Source organism: Gastrolobium bilobum, unplaced genomic scaffold (genome assembly GCF_033153095.1).
Source record: "Gastrolobium bilobum isolate Gb01-03AN ecotype WA unplaced genomic scaffold, APGP_CSIRO_Gbil_v1 utg5420, whole genome shotgun sequence".
NCBI classification, from domain to species: domain Eukaryota; kingdom Viridiplantae; phylum Streptophyta; class Magnoliopsida; order Fabales; family Fabaceae; genus Gastrolobium; species Gastrolobium bilobum.
Genome location: NW_026898652.1, coordinates 141,892 through 156,981, shown reverse-complemented (window position 1 = coordinate 156,981; position 15,090 = coordinate 141,892). Strand labels below are relative to the sequence as shown.

General features: G+C 33.3%; 1 protein-coding gene across 2 annotated transcripts; it reads left to right on the top strand.

Moving 5' to 3' along the window:
* Positions 1-6,968: 6,968 nt before the first annotated feature.
* LOC133318047 (probable ion channel SYM8) lies at positions 6,969-14,024 on the top strand. Of its 2 annotated transcripts, XM_061519982.1 has the most exons (12): positions 6,969-7,565; positions 8,049-8,117; positions 8,204-8,821; positions 9,083-9,265; positions 9,410-9,469; positions 9,574-9,777; positions 10,174-10,422; positions 10,627-10,725; positions 12,079-12,267; positions 12,721-12,813; positions 12,911-13,177; positions 13,407-14,024. In XM_061519982.1, exons 1-12 carry the CDS (start codon positions 7,218-7,220, stop codon positions 13,623-13,625), a joined length of 2,598 nt encoding a protein of 865 aa, XP_061375966.1. In that variant the 5' UTR covers positions 6,969-7,217; the 3' UTR covers positions 13,626-14,024. The 2 variants fall into 2 exon arrangements, with proteins under 2 accessions (XP_061375966.1, XP_061375967.1); XM_061519983.1 differs by lacking the exon at positions 13,407-14,024 and having other exon boundaries at positions 12,737-12,813; positions 12,911-12,998.
* The last annotated feature ends 1,066 nt before the right edge of the window (positions 14,025-15,090 follow it).

The following is a 15,090-nucleotide window of genomic DNA, read 5'->3' as shown; positions in this document are numbered from 1 at the left end:
TTATTTCTCCTAAATTTCAAAATGATATGAGATAATTTTATCTAGTGATTATGAGTGGAAAAATATTAAATCTTTATTGTTAACTAATAGTTAGGGATGTAAGTAATGTAAGTCGTCTATCCTACCATGAATTTACAGTCTCCCACCTACATAAATCTCGGAAAAAATTAATATATATAGTAAAATAAATAAAAAATTAAAAAACAAGCTATAAACCTTATTTTATAAACCCGATTACGACTGATATATATAATATTATTTGTTTTAAATAAAACAAAATTATTTGTCATTTTTAAATAAAAATGGTATTATTTTAGTTATTTCTCAATCTGTCGTTCCTAACAACTAATTCATATTCATGCGTGACAAATTGGATCTTCAAAATTAATAATGAATCCTGAGATGGGACTGTTACGATTTTAAGGTCATCATCCTAAAAATTAGCTTAAAGGGTGAGAGTATCTAAGACTTTATAAATATTATATTAGTTGTATAGACAACTAATGTAGAACTTGTAATATTGTTATCCCTTTAAATATCGACGTCCATTGTGGTATTTACTTTATTAACAATGACCCGATAATAATCTTTACTTAATGGTATTCAGTGCCTAAAAGTGACTTAATCCAGCTTATAAGTAACTCTTTACGTGACTTCAATTCTCAATTAAAACACCATAGAGATTGCGAGGGATTGTAGAGCTATTATTAATGACAAAGTTGAAGAAAAAAAATGAGAGCAAAATTATAATATAATTATTTTTAAAATTAAAATAATTTATATGAGGAAAAAAGTACTTATAATTAAAGATTTTTATAAATTTTAAAAGAGAACGAATATTATAAATATAATAAAAATTAAAAATAATGTTCAAATTTAAATGATTATAAAAAAAGGGTAAACACTCTTTTTGATCCCTGGCAATATCTACGAAATCTTTTTTAGTCCCTGGCAATAAAAAAAGACCAAATTGGTCTCTAAAATTATGAAAAAAGGGCCACGTTAGTCCTAATATGAACTCATCCGTCACTTACGTGGCCCTCTTTACATACTGTTAGGGACCAATTTGGTCTTTTTTTACTGTGAAGGACTAAAAAGAATTTCATAGATATTATCACTTACCAAAAATGGTGTTTACACTAAAAAAAAATGAAGTTGGAGGAATGCCCCAACTATCCCATTTCTGGCTCCACAAGGATTAGTGAGGCTTGACGACATACCCAGCCACCACTTTCTGCCAGCAACGGCCACTGGAAAACGGCATCGTCCTTCTTCCGCGTTAGATATTTTTGTTCAGTTTCATCTCGCCCCTTCTCGACCCCCAATTCAAAGATCAACGCTCCATATCATGTGATTTGAGCGTGACGTGGAGCAATGGAGTTTTATACACATGACGTGCACGTGTATAATGTAAAACCATTTCATCTTGATAAATTATAGTTTTTAAATATCCTCTATAAATAATTTTTTTTTTATTAATATAAGATATTGTAACAACCAATTAGTATTACTATCAATGTTATTATCAATCAATTTCACCGTTATATAGATTATGTTGATTCAACGGCTATATTTATTTCAATATTTGTATGGTTATAATTCCTCATATTTAATGTGAAAGTATTAAATATAGGAAATCATAACCAGTGAAAATAAATATAAAATATCAAATCCGAAAAATCATAACCATACAAAGATGGAAATAAATATAAGCATTGGATCAACATAATCGATCTAACGGTGAAATTGATTGATAATAATATTAATAGTAACACGTTGTTACAATATCTTCTTTTTTTATTTACCATTTTGGGAAGGAAAAAAGTGTCAAAAGATGATTCATTTGAATTTTTTATATTTGAATTAGATCAATGAAAAGATTGCTGGGGAAAATTGAAACCCAATCTTAGGCTTGGATGCAAAACAAATCCAACGGCTATTAAGGGCGATGAAATAATATAATGGGAGATGAATCCCAGGTGAATAGGAAAAGTTACTTTATGAAATGTAGACAGATTTTAAGAATTAATATTGATTTGAAAAAAGGAAGATTCATATATGGTTTCCCTCCAAAGACAAGGAGGATGAGACATAAAGAATAAAACGAATGAAATAATGTAAAGAAGAATAAAAAAACTACATTGAAAATAATAAAAGAGTAAAGGAGGCATAAAAATAATGAAAGATTCTTTGCCATGAAAGATGACAGTTTGTTTTATGGGTTCCCACTAGTTGAGATTAGGACCACAGCTAAAAATGTGATTTTTCTCTCTCGAGACGCACTGCAGAAAAGAAATCCATGTTATGCGCCTAGCTTTTAACAAACAGTTTCCTGCTGAAAAAGGAGAAGATTATAATTTCCTAAACTCAAATGAATTATATTTACTATTAAGTGTAAAATTAAAAATAAAACTGTAAATATTTATGTATGCAGCTTCTTCTTCTTCTTTTTTTAAAAAAGTGTAAAGCCCTAGAATTAGAGAGGCTCATTATTTTCTTCAAAATTTCTCTCTTATTTGGCATGTTCATGAGCCATTAGTAATGTAATGGGTACTAGGGGTGTTAACGAGCCGAGTTTTGATCTTAACGGGCCAAGTCTGTATTTAAACGTGTTTAACTGGCTTTAGCCTGTTACCTGTTACGAATATAATATTGACATGTGGTCTTGTTTATTTACAAAAAATAAAAGTCTGTGTGAAGCCTGTCTTAGTCTGTTAGCATGTTAAAGAATACAAATAAGATAACAGAATTTCACAAAAAATCAATTTTCAGATAGAAACCTTAGCTTCAAATTTGCAGCAATAATTTACAAAGTCTACAATAAATAAATAAAATTAAAGTAAAAGAAGGTAGATAACATGTTATATTATCTTAGCCCATTATAAAAAAAGTGCCAACAAAAATAAAAATAAAATAAAATAAAATAGACACAAACGAGCAGTGCACAGTGGAACGAATGAGTTTTTGTGGGTTTGTTTGTGTGAAGGAGGATGAAGGATAATATAGAACAGTACTAGTAATTCCATAAATATACATAAATTCAATATATATCCAAATAGCATGATATAGAACAAAATTATTCAAAAAACTTGTTAAACCAATAAAATGGGGTGAAATAAATTGACGAGAGAGTTATTACAAGTAGTATAAAAAGTATAAATAAATATTTATATACTAAGCTAGCCTGGGAGGCTCGAAGGCCGAGCTTCTGAATTAGAGCCTGAGGCTTTTTATTAAACGAGCTTTTATACAAGTCCAAGTCTGGTTCCAACACGAGCTTTTATTAAACGAGCTCAGGCCTTTACGAGCCGAGCCAAAGACCCCTGAAAAACCCCTGATTCGTTTACCACCCGATGAGTATGTTATGTCACTCCTATTTTGATGTTTTTAGACCTTTGTGGTGTGCCCACTTGGGTAGCACATGCCGTTGTCTCCTAGGTGTATTGTATCTAATGTTTCATTGCAAAAAGTTTTCCTAGCTATAGGCATTCGTGGCCTGTTATTTAAAATTCACCTTCTGAACTTTTTAAATAAACTAATTCATTGTGTCTAGAATATTTTACGTCCTAATAATGTAAATTTCCTATAATTAAGCCTATGTTCATTTTAATTTTTTAGATATACTTTTTTTAAGTTTTCTAAAAAAAAATTCAAAATTCTTCCTACTCTTAAAATAAATCAATGTCAAACTAACATTTGACAGAAGTTGGGAAATGGAAAGTTTATAGTAGAGCAAAGGCAAGTAAAGCTACTCAATTGCTCTTTATTTCTAACTAGTAGGTAGTAACTAGTTGGGCTATTTGATCATTTTATCCTCGTTAATTAATTAATAATTATTTTGCCACTGATTTGAAATTATCTACTAATTTGTCCCTCTTTAATCGACTACTTTGCATTTTTAATTGACTAAATGGTTGTTGGGATATTTAATCGACTAAATCTCTCTACTTAATCGATTAAAATCATACTGACTTATTTTCCTTTGTTGTCAAATATGAAGATTTAGTCGACTAAATAGTGAGATTTAGTCGACTAAATCTCCCAACAACCATTTTTGTCTGTTTTGGCCGTTTAGTCGATTAAAAATGCAAGGTAGTCGATTAAAGAGGGACATATTGATAGATAGTTTCGAATCAGGGGCAAAATGACTATTAATTAATTAATAAGCGGTAAAAGGGTGAAAAAGTGAGAGAATATTTTTGGCTTTTTCACCCTTTTACCTCTCATTAATTATTTAATAATCATTTTGTCCCTTATTGAAAACTATCTACCAATTTGCCCCTCTTTAATCGATTTAAATTGAATATTTAATCGATTAAATTGTCAAATGAAGATTTAATCGATTAAATCTTCAACTTAATCGATTAAATCTTCCTCTTTACCAGAAGAACAACCTTATGTATGGTAGGTTTAATCGATTAAATGGGGAGATTTAATCGATTAAATCTTAAGTCAACGATTTTTGTCTATTTTGATTATTTAATCGATTAAATTTTTGGCTTAATCGATTAAAGAAGGGCAGATTGGTAAATAGTTTTGAGTAAGGGGCAAAATGATTATTAAATAATTAATGAGGGGCAAAAGGGTGAAAAAGCAAAACATTTTCCATAGCAACTATGAAGCATCGACACTTCAAAAATCCTGACGTGTCGTGTCCGACACTTCCTGACACTCTCCGACAATCCGACACTCTAATACACGTTTTAGAGACTCAAAAAAAGTTTCAAAGGTTGCGTTGCTTTTTTAGTTTCAACTATTAGATTTGTTGGATTACGGTTACCATTTTATTGAGTTTAATATAAATATTTGAAATATTTTATGTTTCTTTACAAAATTGATGGATATTATAAGTTTAACTTCATTTTTTCTTAAATTATTGAGTATTAAATATAATATACATTACATAAATTAAAAATAATATTTAATATCAAAACGTGTCCTAACGTGTTGAAATCTAACATTTTTTTAAAATTAACGTGTCGGAGTGTCGTGTCTGGTGTTCCGTGTCGGTATCGGTGTTACATAGGTAGGCAACTCTTCCATTGAGCAACTGACAATTGGATAAAAAAAATATTTTTCTTTTTTATACGTATAATATCATAGTGGTTCATGAATTTCTATTGGCTGATAGCTCCAAAAAAATATGCACAATAGCATATTAGATATTTCCGCAATATGGAAGTCCACGCGATGTAGCGTTGAATTTGTGTACCGCAGAAGATACGAGTTGACTAAACTGGAAAAAAAAACTTTTATAAACTTTTTAAGAATATCAAATCAAATTATATATATAATTCTCACTATAAAAACTGCTTTCTTATGAGTTTTTTTCTTTCTTTTTTTGGATATTGGTATCTATGTTTCATTAATTTCAATTTGGTCGAAGAGATAAAATTCTAGGAAATTAGAAACTAATAATTTATTAAAAAATGAAAATTATCACCTAAATTATTGAGTTAAAAAAAAATACTAAGATCGATACTTTAACAGTAGAAATTAAAATATAAATGAGTGAAAATACAGGGATTGATATATAAAAAATAAAAGTATAGAGTAAAGCCCTTCTGGATCCCTACCAAAAATATGGTCTCCTCTTTAGTCCCTTACAAAATAAAATTAGTCTCGTGGTTCTTATAAATTCAAAATGAACCAATTTTAGTCCCTTTGAGGGATTAAGGTGAATTTTTTTTGAATTTGTAAAGGACCACGATTTCAACTAAATGAGTTCACTTTAAATTTTTTAAGGACCTCGGGACTATTTTTTTTTTTTTGTAAGGGATGAAGGTGAAGATCATATTTTTTGATAGGGACCCAAAAGAGGTTTTACTCAAAAGTATAATAACAAAAACTAAATGAGTAATATATATTCTTACCAAAACAAAATCATAATTAATTATAACTCACATGAATAATTATATAATCTAATATACTTCACTAGTTAACTATAAAGTGAAAATTTTAAATTTTAAATTTTAATATATTTTGAATTAACTATGTATGTTTGATAACGAAGCAAAGTCTTAACACAATAATTAATGTTATTGTCATATGACTCAAGCCGCATGTTTGTTTTGTGTAATCATTTTTATTTCTAACGAATCTAATGAGAAAATAATTATAATAGACTATATGTACGTAAATATATTTTTGAATTCAAATTTTAAAAGTAATGATAAAGTAAACATCTCAATCTTTCACATACTTAAAATTATATTTGTGAGAAATTGACTTGCATTGATTATATATGTAGGAAAATATATATCTATTTTTGGTTCAATTTTTTTTTTCTATCACACTCACATAAAAGTGAGTGAGTCCTACAAATATTTTATTTCTCTTCTCTTTATAATAGGATTCACTTATTTTTATTTGAGTATGATGTGATTTTTTTTTCTGCAATAAAAACAGAAACATTAAACACATGTATAAAAAATGTAACCTTAAAATCAAATTCACTTAGAGAGTTGGTTTATTAGTTCAGCAAACAAAAACCAGGCAAAGAAATAAAATTGAATAAAAAACTACAATTTTTTTTTTTTATTCTGATTTAATTTTTTTTTATCTAATTCATCGATTTCGATTAAAAAATGATCAAGATGTTTTATAAGACCAATTAACGAAACAGTACTTAAATTTATTATCAAGGGATTCATCATTATAATATTTAAAAAAAAATATGAATCAATATATTTTCTTGAAAATTGAATAAAAAACCACGGATTTGTCATCAGTTCATATATTTTAATTGGAGGTAATATTTGTGAATGGAGAAGGAAAAAAAAGGTGTAAACTGAAAAAACTGAAATTTGAAAAAGGGGGTTAGTTCCAGTATAGTAGAGCCCACCTAGACCCGACCCCATGAGCATGAAAGGGTCCCACGAAAGAGTGATTAAAATAATGTTTGCGCTTTCGCTCTCTAAAACTCACACAGAGCACTCAGCAATCAGAACCAGAGAGAGAGAGAGAGAGAGGGTTTTTTACTTTTACTTGGAGTTGCACTTGCAGTCCAACAATTCCATTGTAGATCCCACCCACCCCTACCCATGGCCATGAGGAGTATGATGAACACGTTCGTTCAGAGTCATGAGTATTCAGTATTCAGTATTCAGAAATAGTATCACACAATTTCACAAGCCCCAACAATAAACAATAAACCTTTCTCTTTCTCTCCTTTACTCCCAAGTCATCCACCCACCAAGCAAGCATAAGAATTAAGAATGCCAAAGAGCAATGGCGATTCTATGAAGCCACCATTGAAGAGGACCAAGACACTTCAACCCTCTGCAGCACCTCCAATTAATGCCGATTTCTCAGACGAGCAATGGAACTACCCTTCTTTCCTTGGCACAGCCACCAAGACCAGAAGAAGAAGACCCTCCTCCTCATCCCTCAACACCACCCACAACCTCCTTCCTCATCCTCTACGCTTGGATGCAAACCCTCCTCACTCCGACCACAACCTTCCCAAAACCTCCTCACTTATTCCTCCTTCTCCTCCTCATACTCCTCCCCCTTCCTACATCACCGGACCACAACACTATAAGCGCTCTCCCATCTTGTACCTGGTTAGTTACTTTTCTCAAAGTTTCAATTTTTTTTTTTTTTCCAATTAGATTCTCTCGGGAAAAAAGTGGTTATTATGTTCTACTAGAGGGTATCGACACTTGTGAGGGACATAGTTCCTATGGGGTTTTTTTCGCATTAATAAAGTATTCAGCCACCCTTGCTTGGTGTTTTGGCTTTATCGTAGTCTAGTCATGTATTATCCCTTTCTACAACCCTAGTTATTGTACTGGCTTTGTGAACCATTCTTTGATATGCACTATAGACTGTCAACACTTGATAACCACAACTAATATGCATTTATCAGTTGCTACGGTGGATAAGTTTTTCCACATAGCCATTTTGGACAAAGTTTTATATGATTCTCTCTTGTATTGAACGTGCATGACAGAGGAAGTTATAGACCTATAACCACTGTTTTTGTTTTCTCTTCTGCGAGATAATTCTATGAATACTTTATTTTGAAACTTTCTTTTTGGGTGCAGCTCGTTATCACTTGTATTATTTTTGTACCTCATTCCGCTCTTCTACAATATAGGCTTGCAAAACTGGAGGTAGGCTTGCAATTGGAGAAATCTAATACTGTGATTGACTTCTTGTTTATGCTGGATAGATTATTTATCAGTTTCTTTCGTTGCAGGATGAGAAACTTCACCTGTGTTGTGAAATTGATTTTTGTTCCGGTAATGGAAGAAAATCTTTAGAGAAAGATGATGGCTCATTTTCTTACGTCCTGAATGCAGACAGTAGAACAGTTTCTTTGTATATTGTGATGTTCACGCTCATTTTGCCTTTTGTGTTGTACAAATATATTGACTACCTTCCTCAAATAATGAATTTCTTGAGGAGAACGGACAATAACAAGGAAGATGTACCATTAAAGAAGAGAGTTGCTTATATGGTAGATGTATTTTTCTCCATACATCCTTATGCAAAGCTGCTTGCCCTTCTCTTTGCAACTCTATTTCTTATAGGATTTGGTGGTTTAGCATTGTATGCGGTGACTGGTGGTAGCTTTGCTGAAGCCCTTTGGCATTCTTGGACTTATGTTGCTGACTCGGGAAATCATGCTGAAACAGAAGGAACCGGGCAGAGGATTGTCTCTGTCTCGATCAGTTCTGGTGGCATGCTGATATTTGCTATGATGCTTGGGCTTGTTTCAGATGCTATATCAGAGAAGGTGGATTCACTCAGAAAAGGGAAGAGTGAAGTGATTGAAAGAAACCACATACTCATTCTTGGGTGGAGTGATAAATTGGTAATCTCCTCAATGGTTTTCCATGAACTGTTTTGAGTTTGAGATTTGACTTGGAATATATGTGTTGATTGTTATGTTGGGGGATTTGTTTTGTCTGATAGTTCTATGTTGTTTCAGCTCAATATGGATTATCTAGTGGAATTATGCTTCCTTACATATAAACATGCATTATGAAACTTTTTCCTCTGTATGAGCTCTGTGCATCTGTTTTGCATTCGTAAACAGGATAAATAGAGGCTGATGAGTGATATTTGATTGCAGGGTTCACTTTTGAAGCAGCTAGCAATAGCAAATAAGAGTGTTGGTGGAGGTGTTATTGTGGTGCTTGCAGAAAAAGAAAAGGAGGAAATGGAAATGGATATAGCAAAGCTGGAATTTGATTTCATGGGGACGTCTGTAATTTGTAGAAGTGGCAGTCCTCTTATACTGGCTGACCTAAAGAAGGTACTGATGTGGTATCTGTTTTATTTTTGGGGAAAGGAGAACTTTTAACAGAATCTCTGTTCACAATATGTTTTGAGCTGTTTATCTCTAGCTTCCTTCTTGTTAACTCTTCTATGCCCTCTCAAATTTAATTTTTATTTGAAGGTTTCAGTTTCAAAGGCACGTGCAATCATTGTATTAGCTTCAGATGAAAATGCAGATCAGGTCATTTACATAATTCATTACCCCTTTGTTTGTTTTTCTTGTTGGCTAACTCTTCCTGAGGAAATTCTTCTTAGTCAATGTTTTTCTCAATTCTCTGTCTCCAGAGTGATGCTCGTGCTTTGAGAGTTGTACTTAGCCTCACAGGTGTAAAGGAGGGTTTAAGGGGGCATGTTGTTGTCGAGATGAGTGACCTTGACAATGAACCCCTAGTGAAACTTGTTGGCGGAGAACTCATTGAAACAGTTGTTGCACATGATGTAATTGGACGTTTGATGATTCAGTGTGCTCTGCAGCCTGGCCTTGCACAGGTTATTCAAATATCTCGATCCCTCTAGTAGCGTTACTGAAATTGTTAGCCCTGACTCTTCGGGGCGATAACTTGGTGAACTAGCTCTCTTCCACCCTCCCCCGTGACGGGTTGCTTGCCTTTTCTTCATATGTGTTTACAATAAATAGAGTGTGCTTGCTAAGTCACATACACAATGACTCATGAATCCTGCCTCTTACCAGATGAATTTCTGCACACACTCTTTTCATTTTTAATATAAAGCCTGTTGCTAGATACAGAAACTGACAACCATTTTTCTGTCCTTTTAGTGGTTCAAATGTTATGGACACTATGACTTCTCTGTTGCATTTGGCTCCCATATACCTAACCTTGCTATCATTCAGTTTTGGCTCATTTGTTTTCTTCTCTTGGCCAGATATGGGAGGATATTCTGGGATTTGAGAATGCTGAATTTTACATCAAAAAATGGCCTGAACTGAATGGTCTGTGTTTCAAAGACTTATTAATTTCATTTCCTGATGCGATACCCTGTGGAATTAAGGTTGCTGCAGATAAGGGGAAGATTATCATAAATCCAGATGATAGTTATGTCCTCAGAGATGGGGATGAAGTCCTTGTCATAGCTGAGGATGATGACACTTATGCTCCAGGTCCTCTTCCAGAGGTTATCTTTCTGTTCTAACTCCTCTTGCAGCTCTTGGTTCATTTAGGATGTTTGCCTAATTGGAAAACATGCTGATTAGTTGCTTAGAATGTAGTATATCTTGCACCTTGTCTTGGATTTATTAAATCAATATGATAATAGGTGATTTATGTGATAAATTTCTGTAGTCAGCATGTTTTTTTTTATGTTGTGTACTTCGAACAGGTACAGAAGGGCTTTTACCCCAGGATCTCTGATCCACCTAAATACCCAGAGAAGATATTATTTTGTGGCTGGCGCCGTGATATTGATGATATGATCATGGTAATTCCCTAAATTTTGTACGCTCCATATTGCTGCCTTAAATATCCTTACCTTTTTAGACATTGCCATTATTGAACTATCATATTGATGTGTAGGAAGAACTAATTTACCCTTTGAAGAAACAAAAAATAGGCCAAATTAACTCATGTTAATTTTCTTGATTACTATTGAATTACTAAAGAAGAATGAATTTTGAAACTCTCAAAGGTCGCTGCAACATATGCCAAGCACATAAGGGTCCTGTGATTGAATATTTTTTATTTTAAGTGATCTACTATGCCCACAAGGAATGGATTTGTGATTATCGGTATCAAATCAGGTAGACAACATATAACACCAAAAAACAGCATTGGAGTAATCCCTTTGTAGACATCATAAAATCAGTTTCAGCAAGCCATGCTAATTGTTTAATTCTCTGAAAGGGAGACTGCTCATTTTTTATTTTCTTCTGCTCTACTAAACGAGTGAGGAATGTTAGATTAGGAATTGAGTCTCAAGAAATGCTTAAAAGTTAGAGAAAATAAGTTTTCAAGAGTGAGAGATGGAAAGGATACAGAAATGCTGTAGATTGAAGCATAATGTGTTTTAATTGGCCTCAGCCTACACCTCTATTAGATGCTAGAGGAATATTGCTAGGTGCTAGAGGAATATTACAAGCAGATTTTGTCAATTAATCTTCCCTCAACCAAGCCTCTAATTAATTACCCTTGATTTTAGGGTCTGGAATTCCTTAATTCATTAGACTTTTAATTAGTAGTTTTCTGTACTCTTAACGAACAATTGGAACTGATGTTTTTTCCCCCCACTCGGTTGGAAGCTTTGGCTTTGTCACAAGTTCAAGTGGGTTTTAAACCCCTGCAAGGTGGTGATTTAATCCTTAGCCATCCTGCCGAACAAAATCTTGTCTTAATTAACAGATTTATGGAACAAATTTCCAGTATCTACGATGTAGTTGACATTCTTTGTCTAAGTTACTGCACCTAACGCATGTTAAATTGGATATCTTTTGGTAAAAGATATGCAAAAGTGGCAGAATACAAAAGTATCCAATTTATTGTTTTTCATCCGTGAAGAAACTACATCCAATAATCTCTAGTAGTCTAATTAATTGAGGTTCAATGTTATGACTTGCAATAGTTTAGGGAAACATCAGAACAATACTTTTATGACTGTCATACACGAATTAAGATATTACTCGGTAAGAAACTGCCTTGAATTATGCTCTTCATCCTTCCACTGTGGTAATGGCAAATATTCACACAACTTTAATTAATAGATCGATCTCCTACACTATACCACTTAATTCTAGCTTCATAATCCTCTAAAATGTCCTTGATCATTGTTGTTTCCTAGGTTTTAGAAGCATTGTTGGCTCATGGTTCAGAACTTTGGATGTTCAATGAGGTTCCTGAAATCGAAAGAGAGAAGAAGCTTGTTGATGGTGGGCTTGAAATCCTAGAGAACATAAAGCTTGTCCACAGGGAGGGAAATGCTGTCATTAGGCGGCACTTGGAGAGTCTTCCATTGGAGACTTTTGATTCTGTAAGTTTTAAATCTTCTTCTCTTTAAATTTATTGCATCTAAAACTTGAAATGAATCAGTGTTCCTTGAGGTAGGAATCCTCTAGCATTTATGCACCATTTGAATATTGAGAGGTTGTTGTCAAGAATAACCAAAAAGTAAAGTTGGAAATTAATAGATGATCAGATTTTATGCTGATTGACTCAAATAAGAAATATGGATAACTGACTGAGTTGGCTTCTATTTGTAATTATTAACAATGTCCTGCTTCCTTCAAAAAAGTGATCTAATCAGAATGATTGTCACCGTGTGATTGGTGGATGGGACAAAATAACCATGCTGTCAAAATATAATTATGAGCAAAGTAAGTGTTGAAGTAGGAATTTAAGTGTCATTAAATATCTCAACATTAAAGACAGTCAAGCAAAGTAAATGAAAATTTTCCTCTACTGTATACTAACTCTAAGAGGACAGATCCTTATTCTTGCAGATGAGTCAGTGGAGGACTCTGTTGCTCATTCCGACTCAAGATCTCTAGCTACCCTTCTGCTGATTCGTGATATACAGGTATCCAGTTTTGTTGCATTTCAGATTAGGGTTATGATGTTCCTGTTACTGACTACTGCAGCATTGTTTGTGAAAAATTGCTCCCTCCACCCTGTAGTCGAAACGTCTACCATACAAAGACACAAAGTCAGCTTCTCTGAGGTTATCTGGGTTCTCTCACAGCTCTTGGATCCGTGAAATGCAGCAAGCTTCAGATAAATCAATTATAATTAGTGAAATTTTGGATTCTAGGACTAGAAATCTAGTGTCTGTGTCCAGAATCAGTGATTATGTGTTATCTAATGAGCTGGTTAGCATGGCACTAGCTATGGTGGCTGAAGACAAGCAAATCAACCGTGTTCTTGAGGAATTATTTGCGGAGGAGGTAGCGCTCGTTTGAACTCATTCCTGTTATTTCTCAATGTTGATGGATCTCAGTTGAATTTCAATTTCTTTGGTCATATCCCATTTGGATCGTTTAATGTCTCTGGAATTTTCAATTCTCTAAACTTTATTCTAGTTTAGCATTTTTTAGAATTTTGTTTAATTTATATGGTTTTGCATTACAAGATTAAAGTTGCATATATGTTGGACTTTTGGTTCATTTATGGCAGGGGAACGAGATGTGTATTAAACCAGCAGAGTTCTATTTATTTGACCAGCAAGAACTGTGTTTTTATGATATAATGATTAGGGGTCGTGCAAGGAAGGAGATTGTTATAGGCTATCGCCTGGCTAGCCAAGAACGCGCTGTTATCAACCCTTCAGAAAAGTCAGTGCCAAGAAAATGGTCCCTTGATGATGTTTTTGTCGTTATTGCCTCAGGCGATTGACAAGGGAATTCTACCATTCTTGTTCCTTATGTCTTGATGATCCATGCTTACACTGCACCCTTATGAATATGATTTCATGGCCCTCCCTTTCCCCTTTACCGTCTCAAACTTGCCAAAGGGGTACTAGTTCGTAGCAGCTGGGAATTTGGAGACTCCTAAAATTTGAAAGGAACTGAGATTTTGCCCGTTCAAAGATTCTTGAAGATATTGGTTAATCTCCTGTGATTTAATGTGGAATATTAAATATTTGTTACGTTCTGCAACTTGTAAAATTATTTTTCTTATTATAGAGACGTTAGGTGACCGGGGAGGAGTTCAAGTTGTGGAGGATAACTCTTTAACATATATGTAGAAACTATAACTCACTGTTCAATGAGAAAGATTTTGCTGTAATTGGAGGAGGCCTAAATAAAATGCACTTTCTTTTGTCTATTTTCATGTTAAGTAAGCAGCAGCCAGCAGGTAGTGAGAAAAGGGGGAAAAAAAAGAACAAAAAATTCAATTTTATTTTAATATTTTTGAAAACTCAAATTTATTACATTAGCTCAATTGTCAGGTCAAGTCATGTATTTAGCACTGTTTCCGTTCCCGAAGGATTCCGAATTCAATTTTAATTCAACGGTTTTTGTGAAATTGAAGTATGGCATGAAGGGTGCACTTATATATATATATATAATTTTATTTTCAGTTCCTAAATCATAACTGTTATGGATATGAATATCATATCCCAACTACCTACCAGGGTATCTAGTAAAAGATAGAATCACCAGCATCTCAACAACTCTAAACAGTCAAAGGACACAAGATGAGGATCACATTCCAACAGGAAGAGAGTTGAATTCTATTGCAATTGGGGAGCTCAAAAGGCCTAAGCCTAATAAGGTAATCCTTATAAATAAGAGCCTAAGGACCCTAGGTAAACACTTTTAACCTATTTACTGATACTGCCCACACTGTGCACACACTCACCCCTTGGCTATAAGTCTATTGCTTGTGCGCAATGATTGAGACCTCGGCTATAAGCCTAGTATACACCTGATATACACTATCTCTGAGCGCATACCTCACGGTATAGCAATACGGTCAATCCATGACCGAACAATAACCATACAAAGATGAATCAATGGTGATAAAGAAAGAGAAAAAAAAGGAATCATAACCATTTAAAGGTGAGTCAATTAATATAAGAAAATAAATAAATAAAATGACGTAGTTTTGGGGTGGACAGAGATAAATATATCTCAAGCTGCTTGAGAAATATTTTTCTCATATATATATATGGGAAAAAAGTTTTCGATGTTACTTTAGATAACTTTATTTAATGTTCATTGAAACGACGTCGTTTTAGGGTTGAAAAATTAAAAAATTAGAGTGATAAAGACTATTATAACCCTGAAATAAATTAAAATTACAAAAATACCATGATTTTTGTCCCAAAACGACGTCGTTTTGATGAACATTAGAT